Consider the following 22,745-nt stretch of genomic DNA (forward strand, 5'->3'; position numbering starts at 1 on the left):
AGCACAGTGACTGGCATATAGTAAGAATTATTGTTATTATTTCTCCTCTCCATTCCCAGATGCTGGTGCCTCATCCTTCCAAAAATATATTATGTTTACTTTGATTATATTTTATATTTATTTATGCAGTGGTAGGATTTGGTCCCCATCTTCAGTTCTCCAACTCAGCTGACATAATCCCAGAAAGCAAGAAGCATAATAGAAGTAATGAGATATTAATGTGATAATGAAGTATCTACCTTCTTATCTTATAAAGTAAGAAAGATATTCTCTGAATTGGAAGGGGAGGTTGGTTGGTATTGGTTAGATGAAGAGTGGCCAAATCCCTGCTAAGTTTACCAACCACTGGAAGCAAAAGAGTATTTTAAAGGCAGGAAACAGCTTGTGGAGTATCATCTGCTTCTTTCATAGGGCAAAAAGAGGATTATTAATTTTCCTCCCATTACTACTCTCCACTGCCTGAAAGGAGAAGAGCATCCAACAGGAAAGAGAGTCACATTCTCCTTAGGGAGACACAGACACAGAGAGGTAGTATTTTGAAGACAGGAACCAGCTTGAGGGAATATAACCCCAGGCATACAAAAAGAAAAAAAGAACTAATCATAGCTGAAAGGAAAAATTAGCCTTGGCAATTGGGAGCTGATCATCAGAGAGTAGCAGATCTAAAAAGATCAGAAGAGCTACCTTTTGAGTAGAGAGGCTCCATTCAGAAGGAAGGATACATTGAAAAGAAAAAAGCACATTGGGAGTTTGAAGTACCACAAGTATGCATGGCCTTGGCCCCATGTATTTCTTACATGTGGGGGATATACATGGTCATCAAATTTATTTATTTATTTTGCTGAGGCAGTTGGGGTTAAGTGACTTGCCCAGGGTCACACAGCTAGGAAGTGTTAAATGTCTGAGACCACATTTGGATTCAGGTCCTCCTGACTTCAGGGCACTGTGCCACCTAGCTACTCCCCCCCTTTTTTCATTTTCTTTGCATCTTTAGTACCTAGCACTGTGCCTCATGAACAATAGGTACTTAATAACTGTTTTGTTGTTTATTGATTGATGAGTCTCTCTCCTTAAATAGAGTGGATTAATCATAATTGATTCTTTTCTTGATGACTAAGTGTCATCACTTTAAACACAATTGTATTTTATATTGTGATGTTTGATTCCCTTAGATACTACCATGATGCACGGCACCATAAATCAAGAGCTGGAATGGACCACAGAGGCCAGTTTGTTCAATCCCTCATTTTATGCATAAAGAAACATACATAGTTAAAATACTCCCCCAAGGAGACATGAGAAAGCAATAGAAAGATGAGGAGGAATCAGAGATATGCAGGACAACTTTGAAAGTTATGTGTTGAATTCATTATATATTTAAAAGGAAAAGCAAGCTCTACCTGATAAAGATCTGCAGTTTCATGTATAATCCTCTCCTGCTCTATCACATAGATGGAAACATTCATTTTAATTGGTGTTTAAGTTCTGAAAAAATAAGAAATGGAAAAAATAAGGATAACGAAGGAAATATGTGTATATAAATTTCTTTCCCATAAGCACATATATACGTACATGCATGTGTATCTAGCCCAATCTTGACAAAAGAGTGACAGAAGTTATGCAAACTTTTTTTTTAAATAACTTTTTATTGACAGAACCCATGCCAGGGTAATTTTTTATAGCATTATCCCTTGCACTCACTTCTGTTCCGAGTTTTCCCCTCCTTCCCTCCTCCCCTCCCCCACATGGCAAGCAGTCCTATACATGTTAAAAAGGTTACAGAATATCCTAGATACAATATATGTGTGCAGAACCAAACAGTTCATTTCCAGTGTTCTTTCTTTGGTGTAGCTGTTTCTGTCCATCCTTGATCAATTGAAACTGAGTTAGATCTCTTTGTCAAAGAAATCCACTTCCATAAGAATACATCCTCAAACAGTATTGTTGCTGAAGTGTATAATGATCTCCTAGTTCTGCCCATTTCACTTAGCATCAGTTTATGTAAGTCTCTTCAATCCTCTCTGTATTAATACTACTGGTCATTCCTTACAGAACAATAATATTCCATAACATTCATATACCACAATTTACTCAACCATTCTCCAATTGATGGGCATCCATTTATTTTCCAGCTTCTAGTCACTACAAACAGGGCTGCCACAAACATTTTGGCACATATAGATCCCTTTCCCTTCTTTAGTATCTCTTTGGGGTATAAGTCCAGTAGAAAAACTGCTGGATCAAAGGGTATGCACAGTTTGATAACTTTTTGAGCATAGTTCCAAATTTCTCTTCAGAATGGCTAGATGTGTTCACAATTCCACCAACAATGTATTAGTTTCCCTGTTTTCCCACATCCCCTCCAACATTCCACACTATCTTTCCCTGTCATTCTAGCCAATCTGACAGGTGTGTACTGGTATCTCAGAGTTGTCTTAATTTGCATTTCTCTGATTGATAATGACTTGGAGCATCTTTTCATATGGCTAGAAATAATTTCAATTTCTTCGTTTGAGAATTGTCTGTTCATATCCTTTGACCATTTATCAGTTGGAGAATGGCTTGATTTCTTATAAATTAGAGTCAATTCTCTATATATTTTAGAAAGGAGGCCTTTATCAGAACCTTTGACTGTAAAAATGTTTTCCCAGCTTATTACTTCCCTTCTAATCTTGTCTGCATTAGTTTTGTTTGTACAAAAACCTTTCAATTTGATATAATCAAAATTTTCTATTTTGTGGTCAATAGTGATCTCTAGTTCTTCTTTGGTCATAAATTCCTTCCTCTTCTACAGGTCTGAGAGGTAAACTATCTTATGCTCTTCCAATTTATTTATAATCTCATTCTTTATGCCTAGGTCATGAACCATTTTGACCTTATCTTGGTGTACGGTGTTAAGTGTGGGTCAATGTCTAGTTTCTGCCATACTAATTTCCAATTTTCCCAGCAATTTTTGTCAAATAATGCATTCTTATCCCCAAAACTGGGGTCTTTGGGTTATCAAACACTAGATTATTAAAGTTATTGGCTGTTTTGTCCTTTGAATCTAGAAGTTATGCAAACTTGCTATATCAACTGCTTGATACAAAACTCCAACTTCTTACATTCCAAACTTACTAAGTCTGAGAAAAAACTCATCATTCTTTCCCTTTAATCTATTCCCTTCAAAATTTCTTCCTTCTTTTGTGGGGGTACCATTTTCCTCAGATTAACTCATCTTTATTTCTCTCATCTCCCTCATTTTCTATATCTAACAAGTTGCCAAATCTTGTGGAATCTATCTCTACAAAAGCTTTACTTTCCTCCCCAGCCCTCCAGTCTGAACCACCACCTTACTTCAGGTTCTCTTCCCCATTGTAATTTCATAACTGATCTCTCTATTTCCATTTCTCTTATTTCTCACATAGCTGCTAAAATAATTTTCCTAAATCAAGGGTCTGATTAATGTCCTTATAATCCTCAATAATCTTCGATTACCTGATTGGTTCTAGGATTAAAGAAAAAATAAGTTTTGTTTTTTGAAGTCTATTGCAATCTAGTTCCAGTCTAACTTTTTCAGGTATTTTTTCTCATCACCTGTTTCCACATGCTATGTTCCAGAAAAAACTGGTCTATTTGCTATTTCCCAGATTTAAGATTCTATTTCCTGCCTATATGTCCTCTCCAAGTCTCTTTTCTATGCCCAGAATGCTTCCCCCAACCTCTTAGAATATTTCAATTCAACTCAGGGACCATGCAGCATATAATCTTTCTTAATCTTCATAGTTGTTAGTATTATTTCTTTCTTCAATTCATATAGGTTTCCTCTCTTCTGTTTACTTGTGAGAAAGTACATTTCTTTAGGGAAGAGAAAATAAAAATTTTTTATCTTTTGTATACTTGGAATTGTAGAACAATAGTAGGTGCTTAATAAATGCTTGTTGAATAATTAAACTGAATGCTGAAATGTTAAAGAAAAATGATGTTTTCAGTTTTCACTCAAATTCTACAGGGAAGACTAACTTCAGTTTTCCAGGAAGTAGAAGATGCTGCTATCTAGGGGGATAATACATTCAACCCAATCATCTATCAGGGTGATTTTTCGTGGGGGGGGTAACAGGGGAAAGGATAATTTTTCAGATCTGACAATCTAATTTAAACTAGAGGAGACCTATCTGAGATCAGAAACCTATGCATTCTCATAACTTTAAAAAACAGGTCAGGTTGACTCTAAGGGAACAGAGCCCAGAACAAAGAGCAAGGACTTAGTGTTCCCTAGGAGGAAATTAATATTAGACAACTCCCTTCATTACATTTTTTGGCCTGCCTTGAGCCCATAGGGGAAAAAAAAGACCTCATTCCCGCATCTAAGGATGCTTTGGCAGAAACTCTGCTCTCCTGGAGGGGGGTGTGCTGTCCCTAATTAAAGACCTAGGTATTGAAAAGGAAGGAAAAAAATTTCTTTTCCCTCCTTCCATAAGAGCTGGACTTTTTTTCTCCTTCCATCTTTTCCTGTTACCATCTTCTCCTGCAGCAACCTCACTCATATAGGTAGCAAATTTCTTTAGAAAGACAAAAGCCTAAGGGTCTCCCTCAGAGATTTATGCTCCAAAGTCCATCCCTCTGTTCTCAATTTTAGGTTTTATCTAAACATTCTCCCTTCCTTTTTCGCCTTCTTTTCTCCCCCCCTCAAATGCAGGGTAAAGCTACCTCTCAGCTACTGCACCCCTGAATCCCATCAAATAGAACTCTCCCCTGATTTTCTACCCTTGACTTGGCTTCCTTGAAACAAGCTGGCTGAATCAGGGCGTGGAGCGGGCACTCTAGCCACAGGGTGGCGCGCGAGAATTTCCTAGGTCCAGACTGGCCATAGCTGCTTCTGATCTCCTTTGCTCCTCTTCCCTTCCTCCAACGACCCCCCGCAGGGAAGTCCCCCTTCCCCATTCCCTTCCCCCCTTGTCTCCCCATCAAGCCAAGGAGGGATGGTGGACCTAATGACTATCTTACTTTAGAGGCTGCACAGGACAGCAGCCACGCCTGGTCCATGTGTCAAGGGGCTGCTGCTTGCAGTGGGCGGTTCCCTAAACTCTGCTCCACCTCCTCTGGTCTAGCCTCCATCTCCTCCCCCTTCCACCTCCATCACCTCCTCCTCCGCGCTCCAAGTCTAAAGCATCCCCACTGCAGCAGCGGAGCTGAGCAGCAGCGCCGGGGCGGCTGGATGCGGAGCGCGCCGGCGGCGGCAGCGGGGAGGGACGCTAGCAGCCCCAGCAGGGTCTTCAGCAGCCGTCGCCGCCTCCGGTCCCAGTTGGGCTTGACCGGCCCTTTGCAAGCTTAAAAACAGAGAAAAGAAGGGGAAGGGAGGAAGGGGCAGGGGAGCAGTCCGTAAAAAAGGGGGAGGGGGGGCGAAGGAAAGTGCGTAGCGTGTTTGTCTTTAGGAGGCGGAGGGGCATACTTGGATTCAGGGCGTGGAAGAAGAGAAAGGAAAAGGCAGTTGCCTTCGAACCTCCCTGGACGCACTCCTGGACTCCTCCAAACATGTACTTGCGCAGAGTTGGGACTGGTCCCCGCGGGAACACGCGGGCTGTCACCCCGGCTGGGGTGTGTGAAAGCGCGTGTCCAGGGATGGAGATGGAGACATAGAATGGGCGCACAGCTAGACCCCCGCAGCCCAAGCCCAGCAACGCCCACGCGGCCCCGGTGACTTGCAGAAGCCCTGTGGCTGAAGCCGCGGAGCGGGGTGGGCTGGTGGGGGTGGTGGGCACGTTTGCCCAGCAGCCCTCCTGTTTTTCTGCACCTTCTCCTTGTGTCGCTCTTTTTGCACTTTCCATCCGGCCCCACTTCCCACGAGAGGAACGTCATGTCCAAGGCTACCGGGGGCGCGGCGGCGGCGGCGGCGCCAGCAGGGGCGGAAAGTTGCTCTAGTCCGGCCGCCTCTGCCGTGGTGGAGGACCTGTCCAAAGTGTCAGACGAGGAGCTGCTCCAGTGGAGCAAGGAAGAACTGATCCGCAGCCTCCGCCGCGCCGAGGCGGAGAAGGTGAGCGCGATGCTGGACCACAGCAATCTTATCCGAGAGGTGAACCGCCGCCTCCAGCTACACCTCGGCGAGATACGCGGCCTCAAGGTAACCTCTTAGAGCGCACGCAGAGGGTCCGGGGTTGGGAGGCCATTAAAACCTCTCTCTCTCTCTCTCTCTCTCTCTCTCTCTCTCTCTCTCTCTCTCTCTCTCTCTCTCTCTCTCTCTCTCTCTTCCTCCCTTCCTCTCCCTCTCTCTTTATCTCTCTTCCTCCTTCCCTCCCTCCCTTTCTCTCCATCTCTGTCCATGCCTTCAGCTCTCTCCATCTCTTCCTTCTCCTTTTTCCTAGCTCTCTTTGCTCTCTCCCATTCTCTTCCCTCTCCTTTATCCCTCTTCTCTCTCTCTCTCTTTCTCTATTCCCCATCCTCACTTTACTTCTTTTGTTCTCTGTCTCCTCCCTCTTTTTCTTTTTTATTCAATCTCTCCTATTTTGTTTTCTTTCTTAGATAAAATAACGAGAAATTGAGAACAAAACAGGGAGGTACTACCGAAAGTTTTTCGTAATAAAAACAAATGACCTCTTTCCTCACCCCTAACCACTCTGTTTTGGTAACTTTTCCCAAACTTTGCTGGCATTTGATTTTTCCCTCAATTTTTAAACTAGCAGGCTCTTGGAGCCCTGGCCCAGTCTGGCTTTCCTGCTATTAAGGGGGGAAGTGCGGAAACGGAATGAGTTGACTATTCCTGAAGCTGTGGAGAGGCTCTTCCTCCCTCCAAACTTTTAAAACTTGGACAGAGAAGCCAGATGTCAGGGCTCTCTCTTGGAGTAATGAAGATGTGTTACTGCAGAAGAATATTTTCACTTGAGAAAGTAAAACTAGCATCAAGGAAAGAATATGTATGTACTTGTTTGAATAGTGAGGCTGAACTATATGAGAAAAGAAAAACCAGAGTTGTAAAAGGAAGGAAATCAGATTTAATAGCAATCAACTGGAAAAAAAATAGCCTTAAATTACAGGATGAGACTGGGAAGAACTTAATCTAGCTCATCTGAATGCAAACCCCTCTTGCTACCTCCTTATCTTTTCCTCCAGAGATAGTTGAGCAGATTATAAATGGACTTTATAGGAATCATGGCCACTTTCCTTTTCTATTCAAATGTTTTGTCTCTTGGTGAATCTGGAATTAAGTACTTTCAGGAGTAAACATTTCATTTCCCCAATCTTCCTGGTAGTCTGATCTAAGAATCCCCAGGTCCATAGGATAGTAACAATTTGCCCAAGTGTCAATTGTGATGCTATCATTTTGGGTCAAGACTTTTTGCTTTGGAAGAGGAATGCCATTAGGAGTAACTTTTTTTTGTCCTTTTAAAAAAAATGCCAAATGAATATTAAAACCTCCTTATGTGCTTAACTGAATAAGATGGCTGGGAAGGCTCTTGATTTAGTTATCAAACTTTACTTTCTGAGTTTGTGAATGGTAACTCTTTTCCTTTCTCTAATTGTTCTGGCTTTGTTTATAGAAAGTCAAATAACAGATGAAATGACTGCAGGAATAATTTGGAGTAAAATCATACACACATAGTGTTCTCTTGTCCTTCCCAAGCCTTTCACTTTTAATAATACCTTCTGACTCCAAATTGCTCAGTTGAAGAAAAAAATTTAGGTGAAAAAGAGTAGGAAGGACAGAGAAGGCACATCAAACAATCTCTTGACTTGAATGGTGTGTCATGTTAGAATGCTGCAGTAATGTGGCAGTCCTAATGGGGAAGGAGACTTGAGGTATGTCAGGACTGTCATGTGATCTCAAAGAGATCTCAAAGAGATCTGAGAAAATTCTGTTGCATGGTTGTTTGGTTCTTTCATTGAAATAGACATTTATTTATTTGAGTACCTTCTGTATGTAACTGTGTATATATATGTGTGTATGTATATTATATATACATACACACATATATATATATGTATACACACACACACATATTAAACAAAAAGACAAGACAAAGAAGTCTAATTTGTTAGGGAGATTTAGCCAGGAAGAAACTGCATGATGACTATCTCCCCCCACTTCATTATCTTTTATATTTTTAGCTATAATGTAACTGAGAATTTGTCCCTTTAATGATGCTTGCCCCTCTTTCCTTTAAATTACACATTGACCTTGAAGTTCAATAACTTTCAAAAGACCTTTTCATATTCGTTTCAAATTATCAGTATACATTCATTTCGAACATTCTTACTTAGGGAACCAATGATTAAAGTCAGCACTGTTTCTAATTAATTTACATAGGAAGCAGTGGTTAAATTAAACAGCTTGACTGAAAGCGAGATAATACTAGCCCAGTGAAGCCCAAATTCATAGTCTATGAAACTCACTGGAATAGAAATTCCACCTCTCAATGCTGGACCTTCATAGATCAGGTGCAGATAATTGGAGGCAGAATAGTACAATGGAAAGTGCATGATGATGTCTTGAGGTCCTTGGTTTTAATGCCAGTTCTATTATGGAATCATTGAACCTCTCTGCTTTTTAGATCCTTTTCTAAAAATAAGGGGGTTAAACTAGATAGCTTCTTAGTGTTCTATCTCTAAATCTATGTTCTTGTCATATTGGGACAGATTTCTGCCTTTCCCCATCCTCCCTAAGGTAACATTTACTGGAGAATGACTTAGACAGGTGTAAGAGATCTATTATGGAATGGGACTTGGCTCCATGCCCTTGTTTCTCAACAATTTAGTAAAGTCCTTTCTTGAATTCAGAACTAGATTTTCTCCTAAATTTGGTTCCTTTTGTTATTAACATGAACAGGTGTGTACTTTCTTGTTAGAAGTGATACTCTCTAACCTAAACCAAACCCAGAACGGATAATGATTTTTGGAAAATAGTCTGTTTATTATGCGCATTTTAAAAATGGGATGGAATAGTAACATTACAACTACAGTATTTATTAATGCATCTTACTAATGTAAGAAATTGAATAATTTGAGTAATGTCTTTTGTTGTTTGTGGTGATTGTTCTTTTCTAATTCTGAGACTAAAATCATCAGTAATTTCAATGTGAGGGGTAAAGACACAGAGAGAATACATTCTCCCAAATCTGTTCCTTTTCATTTCTATTCCCATCACTTAGATTAATTAAGGGTCTCATTATCTCTCCCAATTGGCCTTTCCATCTCCTTTCTTTGCTTTGCATCACATTATTGGCCTTTCCTACACACTATTGCCAGATTAATCTTTCTAAATCATATTTTCTTGTTTAAGAATTTTTTGTTGGTTAATTAGAGTTCAGACTTCATTCCTGTCGCTTAAGGCTATGTAAAACAATTTTATTTCATCTTTCTGACTTCATCTCACAATACTGACATTAACAACATACTTTATCTTTAAAATTATTATTGTATATACGTAGTTCTTCTCCTGGTTCTGCTCACTTCTCTTTGCATCACTTCATAGAGATTTTCTTAATTTTCTCTGGAATCATCCTCTTCAGTTCCGTGTTCCTTCTTTATTCTTTCTGGAATATATCTTACTTTTCCACATCTTCCTCTTTGCTGATTCTAGTCCCTGCTCCCAGGAAAAAAAATCTCTTCTTCCTCACTTTCTTCTTTTAGGAAACTGTCCAAATCTTACCTTCTTGTTTAGACTTGCCTCAAATGGGGCCTCCTGTAGCAGTCCTTCCTGGTCTCTCTCAAAACAAAACCAGAACAATTTCTCATTCATCACTAAAATCTCTCCAATTCTTGGCAGACACACACAGTAGGTGAAATGCTCATTATTGTGAATGAATGCATGTCTTCTGTTGCTGTAAAATAACCAAAAAAACCCAAAACCTCAGAAAAGGAACCAAATAACTTGGGAATCAAAATTGATCTTTCAAAACATAAATATGTTAAATGGGCTTCTTCTGAAGTAAGTGATGATCTTTGAAGGTAGTTAGTGAATAGAGAACGGAATTGTCAGGAGGAGCTGGGTATGGACACAGTTAATGTCATACTGAGCAAGTCATTCAACCTCTGTTTCCTCACTTGTAAAATGGGGATAATAATGGTATTATACTTATTGCATGCACAGGGTTTTGATGAGCCTAAAGAGAGATAATGTGAAGTGCTTTAAGATCATACAGTTTATAACAAGAGATTTACTTAAATCATTATAAGGAAAAGGATATTCAAGGGGGAAAGGCATTGAGGACCACTTGTGTTGACATTCAGAAGAATTCTTTTGCCTGTGTTCATTGTGATCTAAGAACCAAGCATGCTTAGTTGAGCTTGGCTCAGTAATCTTGTAGTTACTTTGTACTCAGGTGATGAGAAAGTGATGTCAGCAGCCAGAGCCTTTTAGTCTCCTGTATCAATCAAGTTTTGAGTATGATCTTAATACTTTCAAGGAAGAACTAGCCTGTTACATTTGGATGAAAGAGTATGATTGAAATTTATACTAAAATGCTGAGATTAATGAAAAATCTTGAGAGTTTTTTTTTTGCTAACTAAGAATACTTAGTTTTAATCAATTATTTTCCTCAGTATCTCCAGTTTTTCATAAATTGTCTATAACATTAAAGATTCTGATCTCTACATATTGAAAACCAATATAGAAGAGATGACTTTAAATGACTTTAAAAAACTATCTGCTCTGAGGAACTACTTTTTTTAGCTTGTCCATTTCAGTGTTCAGTGTTCACCTATCAATGGCTCAAATTTGCATCAGTTCACAGCTTTGAAAAAAATTAGACTAGTCTTTCTATATCAGTTAAATATTTAGTGAGTGCCTGCTGTACGTTAAGATACTTTGGGGGAATATGTTCTTCATCCTTCCTTCTCAACGAAGACCATGGCATCAGGGAGGAGTACATCTGTCTTCAAAGAAAGGACCTATTTGGATGAATAAGTGATTAAAATTTAAGTAAATGAAAAATGTCAAGAGTAGAGGGGGAGAGTAAATTGGGACAATGGTCAGGAAACAATAGAATGGTCAGTCTGTATGAGGCTAGAAATGGCCAAGACTAGCTGATCAGAAGCCCATCAATTATATCTATGGATCACTGAGATTTACAAAGTACTTTCTTCACAACAACCCTTCAAAGCAGGTGTAAATATTATAATTACCATTTTAATTACCATTATAAAGACCATTTTACAGAAAATTGGTCTTAAAGAAATTAACAATTTGTCTAAGGTCACATACTTAGGAAGTGTCAGAACCAGCATTTAAACTTGGATCTTAACTGATTCCAAGCTTGGCATTCCTTCTAGTAAATAATATTTCTGCTGTTAATTAGAATGAAAATTAAGTCTGATGATTTAGGTCTGAAACTCTGATTTCCTCGGAATAGAAAATCCTTAGAACAGAAATTTTTTCTACCATCTATAACTTACAATTTCAGAAAATTTCACGGTCACTAAAAGATAAAGACACTTGGTTTGCCATTTCCCTCTTCACCTATTTTACTGATGAGGAAACTGAGGCAAACAGGATTAAGTGACTTGCCCAGGGTTACATAATTAAAATCTATTTCAGGTTGGATTTGAACGCAGATTTTCTTTACTTCCTGGATATTACTATGCCATCTAGCTGCCCAGTCATAGATCGAATACGGGTTAAAGGCAGGACTAAGTTCCACATCTTTCTGATTCTAAGACCGTTTTATTCACTATAACGTGTTGTTTCTTATTATTTTTCTTTAGACCTTGAAAATATACCGCTACTAGTGTGCATATCTACACATATTATACATATCCCATGATGAAGTGAAAGTTGTAGTTTCATGGATAGTTTTGAACTAAATTTCTAGGTTATATGAGGGTCTGTATCTAGATCATCCTGGGTTTAGATAAATTACAGTTCATTTCTTTTGGTCTCCAACTGGATTATTAGATGGTATTAGGTCATACACTGAGTCTGTTTCATTTCTGACTCACTTACCCATTGTTTAAGAGGGAAATAAAATTATTGGAGAGTAAGGAGGACCTCAGAGTGATTATGTAAAGAATCAAATTCCTTCTAGAGGAAATGGCATTGGGCCATTTCCTTAGTGAATAGTATGTGAGAAGAGTTGGGGATTCTTGCAACTCTCATTTTTTATGTGTACAAGGAATGAAGGGATTTTGTGGTGGGCTAGCCACTTTCTCTAGGTCAGTCTCACCCAAAGTAACCATATTGCTGTCCTCTGATTGTCTTTACAACTCACTTTTCCCCTTTCTATCTTTTCCTTTGGTATTCCCGGAAAGGATGTCAATTTTTGATCCATGACTTTATTCCTGTGTCTTCTCTTCTGAAAAATGAGGGAGCTGGACTTTATATCCTGTGATCACTCACTCAGTCAGCAAACATTTATTAAAAGCTTACTGCATATAATAGGATGATTCCAGCTAGTTCCAATAGACCTATGATGGAGAGAGCCATCTACACCCACAGAAAGGACTCTGGGAACTGAGAGTGGATCACAACCTAGAATTTTCACTTTTTGTTATGGTTTGCTTGAATTTCATTTTCTTTCTCATTTGTTTAGTTTTGATTTGACTTTTCTTATGCAGCAAGATAATTGTATAAATATGTAAGCCTCTATTGGATTTTTTTTTTTACATGTTTTACATATATTGGATTACATGCCATCTAGGGGAGGGAGTGGGAGGAAGAGGACAAAATGGGAATTTAAAGTTTTTCAAGGGTCAGTGTTGAGAAATTATCCTTGCATATGTTTTGAAAATTAAAAAAAACCTTCAATAAAAATAAAAAAGATTATTTTTTAAAAAAGCCTACTGCATACTAGGGATGTGTGGGAGATAGAAAAACAAAAATTAAATAGTGCCTGCTCACAAAGTGCTAATCTGATTAATTGTTCTAAAGTGTATTCACCTAGTAACACCCATTATCCTGATTAACCTGCCTGTGGGCTCGTACTTCTTGCTTCGCTTTTTAGTTATACACCTTGACTTGGGTGTGTGTGTGTGTGTGTGTGTGTGTGTGTATTCTTTTTAAATTTTTATTTACAAATTTTTTATTTTTTATTTACAAAAATATGTGTGGATAATTTTTCAACATTGACCCTTGCAAAACCTTGTATTCCAAATTTATACTTCCTCCCCTCCCCTAGATGGCAGGTAATCCAGTACATGTTCCATAGGTTAAAATATTACGTTAAATCCAATATGTGTATACACATTTATTCAATTATCTTGCTCAACAAGAAAAATTGGATCAAGAAGAAAAAAAAAACCCGAGAAGGAAAACAAAATACAAGCAAACAACAACAAAGAGAGTGAAAATGCTATGTTGTATTCTTGTTTGTGTGTGTATTTTCACTACTTTTTTTTAATATATATTTTTCAAGTTTCAATTTCCTTTATCCCTAATTGAAGTCTGAGCATCAAAGTCCTTATCCTGGAATAGGATAAGCAACCCCGCCTCCGCCAATTCTTATAACTCCCAATGGCCTGACACCCAATAGATTTGCCGGGAGGGGATAGCCTGACGTTATTAGTGGGAGAATGAGAAAACCTTTGAAACCCGATTTCATGAATGGCTCTCCCTGTCTCTTTGCAGGACATTAACCAGAAGCTTCAAGAGGACAACCAAGAGTTGAGAGATCTTTGTTGTTTCCTGGACGATGACAGGCAGAAGGGGAAAAAGGTGTCCCGTGAGTGGCAGAGACTGGGCAGATACACGGCCGGAGTGATGCACAAGGAAGTGGCCTTATATCTGCAGAAACTGAAGGAGCTCGAAGTGAAGCAGGAGGAGGTGGTCAAAGAGAACATGGAGCTCAAAGAGCTCTGCGTGATGCTGGACGAGGAGAAAGGCGGTTGTGCCGGCAGCCGCAGCTCCATCGACAGCCAGATCAGCTTGTGCCAGCTCGCGGCCTCTACCGCCCCCTACGTGCGGGATGTGGGCGACGGCAGCAGCACCTCCAGCACGGGGAGCACCGACAGCCCCGACCACCACAAGCACCACGCCAGCGGGAGCCCCGAGCATCTCCAGAAGCCCAGGGCGGAGGGCAGCCCGGAGCACTCCAAGCACAGGAGCGGCAGCCCGGAACATCTGCCCAAACCCAGGGTTTCTGGGAGCCCAGACCACCAGAAACAGCTCAAAGGACCCAGTCCGGAGCATCACAAAACCCTCGTCAAGGGCAGCCCCGAGCAGCAGAAGCACCCCGGCGGGAGCCCGGAGACCCTGCCAAAGCACGTGATCAGCGCGAGCCCGGAACATTTCCAGAAGCACAGGCCCGGCGGGAGCCCGGAGCACCAAAAGCACAGCAGCGGGAGCCCCGAGCACCTGCAGAAGCACATCCTGAGCGGGAGCCTGGAGCACCTGCCCAGGGTGAGGGGGACCAGCCCCGAGCACCTCAAACAGCACTACGGAGGCAGCCCGGAGCATCACAAGCACGTGGGCGGAGGAGGCAGCAGGGAAGGCACCCTCCGGAGGCAGACGCCCGACGACCTGTCCCCTCATCACAGGAGTGTGTACAGTGGAATGAATGGTGGGTCAGTACGCGCTATGGGCACCTCTTTGGCTGGAACTACCAACTAGGACCAATAAATAGCATGCCAGCTATCGGAATGAGTAATCGTTCTGGGAGGGGGAAGGTTGAAGGATTTATCTAGGGATGACCCAATGAGGTATTTTTTTCCCCATTCGTACCCCTCTGAGTAGTTAATTAGGCCCAGAGAGGCGAGGTGAGAAATCTCACTGTGGTGTGGGGTCTTCCGCGTGGAATGTGTAGGGATTCCTGGTAGTCTGGAAATTTCAGGTAAAAGCTGTCTTAGAGCTTCCGTGGCTGTGCTCTGATTTACCTGTCTTCTCTTATTGCCGAATGGTTGCCAAAGTTTATTATTTAACTATTAAGCATATTTGTATATTGGAGTTATATAACTACATGAGCATGGAAAAAAAAGGTATAATTTTGTCAAGTTTGGGACTTATTTGCCTAAAAAGTCAGTGTGTTCTCCATTACACCGGAGGTTGTACCATAAATCTGGGCTTTTCAATGGGTTAAATTGCTTCTTGAATATAATTTTAAATCCTTTCCATCTCCCATAACATTCAAGCAATCCATCTTTCTCTATTTAAAGATTTTAATGGAGTGCACTGTACATTTAATAATTAGATGCAAAAGGACTTCCTCAAAGGGGAGGAGTTTAATTTTATCCCCGGAAATGTAGCATGGTGCAGTGAAAAATCAATGGGTTTGGAATTAGAGCACCTGGACTCAAATTTTATCTATTCCACTTCCCATCTCTATGACCTTGCAAAAAAAGTCACTATATTTTATTGGGATTCAGTTTTCTCATCTGTAAAAGGAGATTTGATCAGATACCTTTTAGGTTCTATATCACTGATTCATGATTCTTTAAAGTGAACAGGCACAAATTCTGGTTTCTAAGTCATGATATATCTTGAATTTTCAGACAACAAACCAGAGTTAACTGCCATTTCCCTCAATAAAGGTAGCTTCATTTTCTGCATCTTGGCTTTGGAACTACCTTGAATTTTAGAAACTATACACACACGAATTGTTTTTAAGTCCCTTTATGCTATCTGTGGTCGAGTTACCATGTGATGGAAGTGATCAGTAAGGAGGCTACAAGTTGGCTGAAAGTTCAACCTTTCTACTCCCAATAACCCTCCAAAATATCAATGGTTATTCACTTCATTTAAATGTTGCTTCAGAGATTGCATGAGGGAGGCTCTGATCAGTGTGTAAATATACTGCCAATTTTAGCGGTGACTTCGAAGGAGTAAATTTTCAATATTGTATTTGGGGATTTAGCCGTTGGATTTCATTTTATCTTAATCCTTCTCTCATGGTGCTGAAAATTGACTCCTCAAGCTCATAGCTTCTAATGCATCCAGTGTTCTTTTAAAAGCATTAAAAGGAAAGAGAAATGGTAGCAGAGTCACAGGATTACATTTATTGGGCAGTTTATGTTTGAAGATGGAGGCTGAGACTGAAGCCAAATCTGTCCCAACAACAGATTGATCAAAATGTCAAAGATTTCTTGTTTCTCCTGGTCTTTGTGGGGGAACTTGGGTTCCTTTTTTTCTACAACAGGCCAAATAATTTTAATGTTACCTATGATGAGAAAAGTTGTCTAAGAAGTTTGATTTAAGAAGGAATGGAAGCACTGGTTGAAAAATTAGTATTACTGTATTTTTCCTTGTCTTACTCTGCTGTCTTATATGTGAAATATAAATATGAGTGAGCCTTGCTTGAAGAGCATGCAAAAAAGACATGCTCAAATGGATACATTTACAGCTGTTGGTTCATTTCACAACAGGGTTCTTCTAACTATTGAGCTCTCTTAGTCCAATTAAATGATAATTTTATGATATTCATAAAACCTGTTTTATGGCCATTCCTTCAGGAATACATCTAGTGCATAAAGTGAGGTACATTTGTTTAGGAGAAAATCATCAGAACAAGATTTAAGACTTATGTTTACATTGATTCAGATTTTGCAGTTCACATGAAGCCCCAATATAGCAAGGATCTATTTAGAGCCATTGGTTCATTTTACAACAGAATCACATTTAATACAGCAAAAGTCTGACATAACATAATTAGTCTATGGTGCATGTGAGTTGTACCCTGCAATGCAGCATTTCCATGTCTTGCCCTGTTTGCAAATATTTTAGGTATATTTCAAATTTGTACTTAAGTATTGCTCATCACTGAGTTGCCCTTCCCAGAGAACATTATTTAATTTTGAGACTCTCATCATATTCAGAATATAATAAGTATTGGGGAGAGATGGGGTGGCGTTTAACTTGGTAATCTATGCCTTTTGTGGCAATTCCACAATGTCTTGATTGCACTACACTATGGAGAATGGAAGAAAATTCATTCAGAGATTGGCTCTGGAACCCACTTTCTTAGAACTGTGGTTTGTGACTCTGTATGGGGTCTCATAACTGAATGTGAAGGTCATGAATTTATGGCTGATTAAATCAGTAAATGTTTGATTTGTAGAAATATTTTATATACTTATATTTCCAGGATAATGTAAAAATTTCTTGAGAGAAAAAGGGTTGTGAGTAGAAAAAGTTTAAGAAGCCCTGATATAGGATAGTAATATCCAACTCAAATAGAAACAGGGCCACTAAATCATACATGATAATATCCCTCTGGTCCACATGTTGACTTAGAAAATTACATTAATATTGTCTGTGTTTTATTTTGTTAAATGTTTTCCTAGTATCATTTAATCTGTTTGAGTCAGCCTCAATATTGTGGCCTCTGTTTGACTTCTCTGGGATATCAACATGGCTATTCAAAACATGATGATTTGGGACAGATAGATCTTTCTTATGATACACCTATTAATTGTTAACTCGGAAAAGTGATCTTGTTTTGTGGTAGATAGAGAGAAATGAGACTGAGATGAGAAACTTGTACTATCTAGACAATTCATCAAGTGGGGAATGGACAAGATGTCATTCTTTCTGGAATCTTATACAAGAAAAAAGTGAACATCAATGGGGAGGTGGTGTTGGGATTTTATAAAATTATGTTTAAGTTTGAGCATCTTCAAACCAAGTTAAGCCTTTAGGTGGGAAGTAAGGGGCAAGACAGGTTAAGCATATGCCCTTAAGATTTTCCTTAAGATTGCAAGTAAAAAGCAATGTAGATGCTAGGATTCTTTTCTTCCCTCCTCATCCAAGTCTATCTGGCTGTTGTTCATTTAGTCTTGGTAAAAAACAAACATTCAAAACATATCATGAAAGCATTTTATCTTTTAAATATTTTACTCTGCTATCTTTAGGCAAAACTACAATTTGGGAAAGGGCCATTTTGCAAATAGGAAGTTGATGCATCACTCTTGGTGTTTGTACGTGAAAGCATTTTGGCTTTGGCTTCCTGCATTTTACATTTGAAAACAAAGCTATTAGTCCCACATGGGCTGTGCATTGTTAGCATGAGCTAAGCAGATGTAGCCCCTCAGAATGGAATTTTCATTCACCTGTCTCCATGGGGAGTTGGGATTATGTTTAGCCTTCTTAAGGTTAAAGTACTCACTCTTCCAAAGCCAATGAAGTCAGGAAACCAGCTGGCACATTGAAAGGCCTTTAGCAAGAAACTTTCCTGAACAGGGGTAAAACTCTGAAGTTCTTTTTGCTAGAGGCTGGTCATCTTGCTTAAAGTGTGGATGACTCAGATTTTCTGGCAGCTGATTGGTCTGGGAGATACCAGTCTTGTAGATAGGGATCATTCTGCTGATCAAAATTTTAACTCCCAAAAAGGAGTTATCACTCTGGAGATTTTGAATAACCAGGAACATTTGCCAGGTGGAAAGATGGCAAACTGGCTGATTTTAGGCAAATAAACTGGGATGAATGCAGAAGCCCAGGGCTCTTCCATCATCTGAAAATGATTGTTTAAATTCACTTAGCAATGGAATTAAATATAGTACAAACTCCTTAGGTTAGATTTAAAGCCTTCCACATTCTGCTTCTAGCCTCCCTTCTTAGTCAAAATACCCTCTATGTTTTAGCCAAATTGAATTGCTAGAAATTACCTAAATTCAGTCTGCTATCCTCTGTACCCCACATTCAGATAGGCTGTCCCCTATGCTTGGAACATATTCCTTTCTTAGCTCTTCCTGTTAAAATTCCTCTTCCCCAACCAAGGCTTAGGTTTTTAAGCCTTCCCTAATCCCCACAATAGATGGAAGTATTCTTTACCTCCCTCAGAGTTTCTCAGAATACTCTGGATCTCTCCTTTGTCCCATCACTCCTTAACTTGTATTGTGCTTACCTGTGTACGTGTTATATTCCCTGTAGTAGATTGTAAGCTCTTTGAGGGCAGGGACTATGGAATTTTTGTTTTTCTACTTGTGTATCACCAGCACCTAACACATCACCTTGCACAAAGCAAGTGCTTAATAAACGTTTATTGAATCGAATTCTGTTGGTTTTAATTTACTTCCTTATAATGTATATGATGAAAAATTGCTTCCATTTTTGATTTCATTTGCTAGTCTTTCCTGTTGAATTCAGAATCCATCAGGGGTTTTGCCTTCTTGCAAATGCACTATCAGAGTAATAAGCTCTCTTTTCCTTTATCATTCAGACTGATACTTTGCCACTTAACACATTGTTTGGAAAGGGTAGGAAGAGATGTTTGAGAAATGAGATGGGAAGGCACAAATCTCTCACCTATCATTCTGTCCCCTCCTATTCTTTAATGATCCATCCATTTCACAAAACAGGACATGTGGATGAACAGGTGCTGTACCCATTACTCTAGCAACAGTTCCACTTGTCCTGCTCCTGTTTAAAACTCTTCAGTGCTTCACTATTTTATACCAAGTAAATTTCATATTTGCCAGTCAGAATAAGTTCTTATACAACCTGGTACCATTTTATTGCTCAAGATTTACTGCATATAATTTTTACTGCATGATGCTCCCCAATTAAATCAGACTTTGCTCTGCTGACATGTATTTTTCTGCCTCCATATCTTTGCCTACCATACACTTTGTCTCCCTGTACTTGAAATGTTCTACTCATCCTTTAGAGCCCAATTAAAATGCAGGCTCTTTAATGGAGACTTCCCTAATCACCTTGGTTGGCAATGACCTTTCACCTCTAATTTCACATGGCAGTTTATTTTATACCTTTCTAATCTGCTAAGCTATTATGGTTTATTTTTAGTTGGCTATATACCTGCATTAATTCTGTCTTAGACAGCTAGCTCCATAGGGATGGCAGCCCTATCTCATTTAAGCTTTGTATCTTCCCCTCAGTGCCTATCATAATTCTCTGCATGCAATAAGTTTCAACAAATGTTTGTTGAATGTTTTAATGAACTACACAGTATGCTTCCTTCTAGGAAGGCAACTGTAGGATGAACTTCTTCCTCAACTGCATCATTCAGAGGGGAATCACCTTTAGTTAGGATGGCTGCTTCTGAGATAAGACACACTATTAGAAATTTGGTTAAGGATTTAGACTGTTGAAATTGTTTTAAGTTAAAATTGGAAAACCTTCATGCAGAGTTAAGACTTCTTTACTCTGTGGAAGGAAAACTGCGCTTCTATTTCTGAGTCACAAAGATGTGGCAGGAGGTATGTTAGAGCCAGTACTTGTGGCTAAATAATTGTTAAAATTCCAGTATGAGCATTATATCTGGGAACTCATCAAATGCTGCAAACTGGGACTTGATTTATTGTTTTATTGTTGTCTAGACTTAGAAAAGTGTGGAGGAAAATGTTAAATGTTTTTCTCTGAGAGCTGGTTGTTAAAGATCTCCCAGAGTACCCAGGGAACCTGTTGTGATGGAGAAAACACTAGAGCAAAAGGGTTGAGTCTGAATCTCAGCTCTCAGCCACCTGTGTGACTAGCTGCCAGAGCTAATCACATTGCTTCTCTGGGATTTCATCTCCCTCATCTGAAAACTGAGATGGTTCAAATAGGTCACAGGATTATGGGTGGTCTCTTATTTTATGATGAAGAAACCAATTCCCAGAGAAAGTAAATGACTTGTCCAGTGTTTTATAAGCAATAAACCACATAGATTTTGAACAAAGTTTCTCTAACTTCAAAGTTAGTCCTCTTTCTACTCCATCATGTTGCATACCAAGTATAGTATCTAACCAAATTTCCTTTCAGCTCTAAAACACATAAAATAATTCATATCCATTTATAAATTTTGCATTGGAAACAACAATATACATGTTATGTAGATGAAAGCAGAATGTACAGATTTTCCTGTGAAGATGAATGCCTTCTCATTTCTCCCTTCAAGGGTTTTCTTAAGTGTTATGCTGCATAATACACTGCATTAGTATCCAAATGGTATTAGGAGACCCAGAGGAATGCCCCTATCACATGAGGGTAGATCCCTTATGGAACATTTATAGAAGGATAGACAAGAGACATAGAAGATGAGAAAGTGTTGTGTTATATTTTGTACAACTGGAGGGAAGGGTGCAGATGGAATCACAGATCCGTGTGTATTTAAGAGGCTAGATGGTAAATTCCTCATTTTATGTATATCTTTTTTGGATTACCCTGAGCTATCTGGTCTTTTGTTCCTTCTCTAAGTCTGAGTTATTAATGAGCAAAAAGTAGAATTTCTGACAAAAATGGAAAGACCCAGTTGGCTGGACGTTTGACAACTCATATGCAGAAAAGTGCTCAGTGACGATTTTTTTTTTTTTTTGCTGCAAAGATGCCTGGGAAAAAAACAAAGTGGCAGTGCCTAATGAACAATTACTCTTATAAATCCGTCACTTTTCTAGAAAAATGTGGTGTCAGTATCTCACTGGTGTGTGAATATGAACAGTAGAAATCACTTTTCTCTTGGGGAAATATGCCAACAGTTACATTATAGAATCCCATAGTTGATTTTAAGTGAGGTCTCCTGAGTATGTTTTTTATTTGGTGCACCAGCTTATTTGATGGTTGAAAAACCAGGTAATGGTTTATATTCTCCAAGCTTAGCTGAAGTACATTTATTTATGAACAGCTTGTTCAGTTTTATATAACCTCAGTTTAAGACCTTTGGAAAAATGAAGTCAATTATTGATTTTGTTGGTTGTGGTAATCTCTGATAAATAGTTCATTAGAATATAACTTGATGAATATTAGATAAACAATGGGGATGTAGATCATTGTAAGAACATTGCATGATATCTGTGATGTTAGTTCTAGAAAAACAATTCTAGCGAAACCAGAAGGGTTATTAAACAGTATTAATAAAAATGCCACTGGCTTTAAGCATTTTTATGTCTGGAAGACCACTTCTCTCCATAAGAGTCTTTTTATTTGCTAGAAATATTTTCATGTTTATTTAAAAATGGATGTGTCTACACTGTTAAAATAAGCAATTGGTTGGTGTAGTATAATGAAACAGTTGTTTAATTCAGTTAATCAGGCAAAATGTTTTACATTAAATGAAAGTTTTTGTAAGTTATAAACTCAACCTGGTTGATGACCTCTTTTCTCTTCAATGGATTGTGTTGTTATCATGTTAACTCAGTTTAAATCAGTTTACATGGTTATGTTTTTTGACTCATCTCCACTTTAATTACATTGCATTTTCATAAAATAAAATAGAGAAAATAAGATAATTGAATTACAAAGGCCTTAATCTTTCAAATAGATAGAACAAAGCATATAGAAGTGAAAGTCATTTCATTTAGTCCTTTTATCGGTGTAGTTATAGTAATAATAGCTGGCATTTAGATAACATTTTAAAATTTACAAAACATTTTACAGGTAATTGGTTCAGTGGATAGAGCACAGGGCTTGGAATCTGGGAGACCTGAGTTTAAATCCAACCTCAGATGTTCAATAGCTCTGTGACCCTGGACAAGTCACTTAATCCTTGTTTTTCTGTTGCCTAATCTGCAAAACTGGAATAATAATAGCAATACCTTCCAGGATTATAGTGAGAATCAAATGAAAAAATAATTGTAAAGTACTTAGCACAATGTCTGGCACATAGTAAATACCATATAAATGTTATTATCTGAGTTCTTTATAATGACTGTTACAGGTTGATGCTATTATTAGCACCTTTTACAGGTAAGCTAACTGAGGCCAGAACAGGTTAGATTTACACAGGACCATAGAACTAAGTGTCCTGATACAGGACCAGAATTCAGGTCCCTTAGACTGCAGATCCAGTACTTTATCCATTCTGACACCTAGCTCCTTCAGCATAACCAAATATACATCCAGTTAGGTACTTGCATCTAGCAATATAATAATTTAAAATTGTACATTTTCACATGACAAAAGCATTTTATTCTAA

General features: G+C 38.9%; 1 protein-coding gene across 4 annotated transcripts in view; it reads left to right on the top strand.

The window, feature by feature from the left end:
- Positions 1–5,829: 5,829 nt before the first annotated feature.
- Positions 5,830–22,745, top strand: part of CCDC85A (coiled-coil domain containing 85A) — a 229,590-nt gene continuing 212,674 nt past the window's right edge. For all 4 annotated transcript variants that reach the window (XM_051975314.1, XM_051975315.1, XM_051975316.1 and 1 more), the window contains exons 1-2: positions 5,830–6,100; positions 13,535–14,465. In XM_051975314.1, the coding sequence (XP_051831274.1) occupies positions 5,837–6,100; positions 13,535–14,465 (1,195 nt within the window). In that variant the 5' untranslated portion in view covers positions 5,830–5,836. The remainder of the gene's footprint in view (positions 6,101–13,534; positions 14,466–22,745) is intronic.

Source organism: Antechinus flavipes, chromosome 2 (genome assembly GCF_016432865.1).
Source record: "Antechinus flavipes isolate AdamAnt ecotype Samford, QLD, Australia chromosome 2, AdamAnt_v2, whole genome shotgun sequence".
NCBI classification, from domain to species: domain Eukaryota; kingdom Metazoa; phylum Chordata; class Mammalia; order Dasyuromorphia; family Dasyuridae; genus Antechinus; species Antechinus flavipes.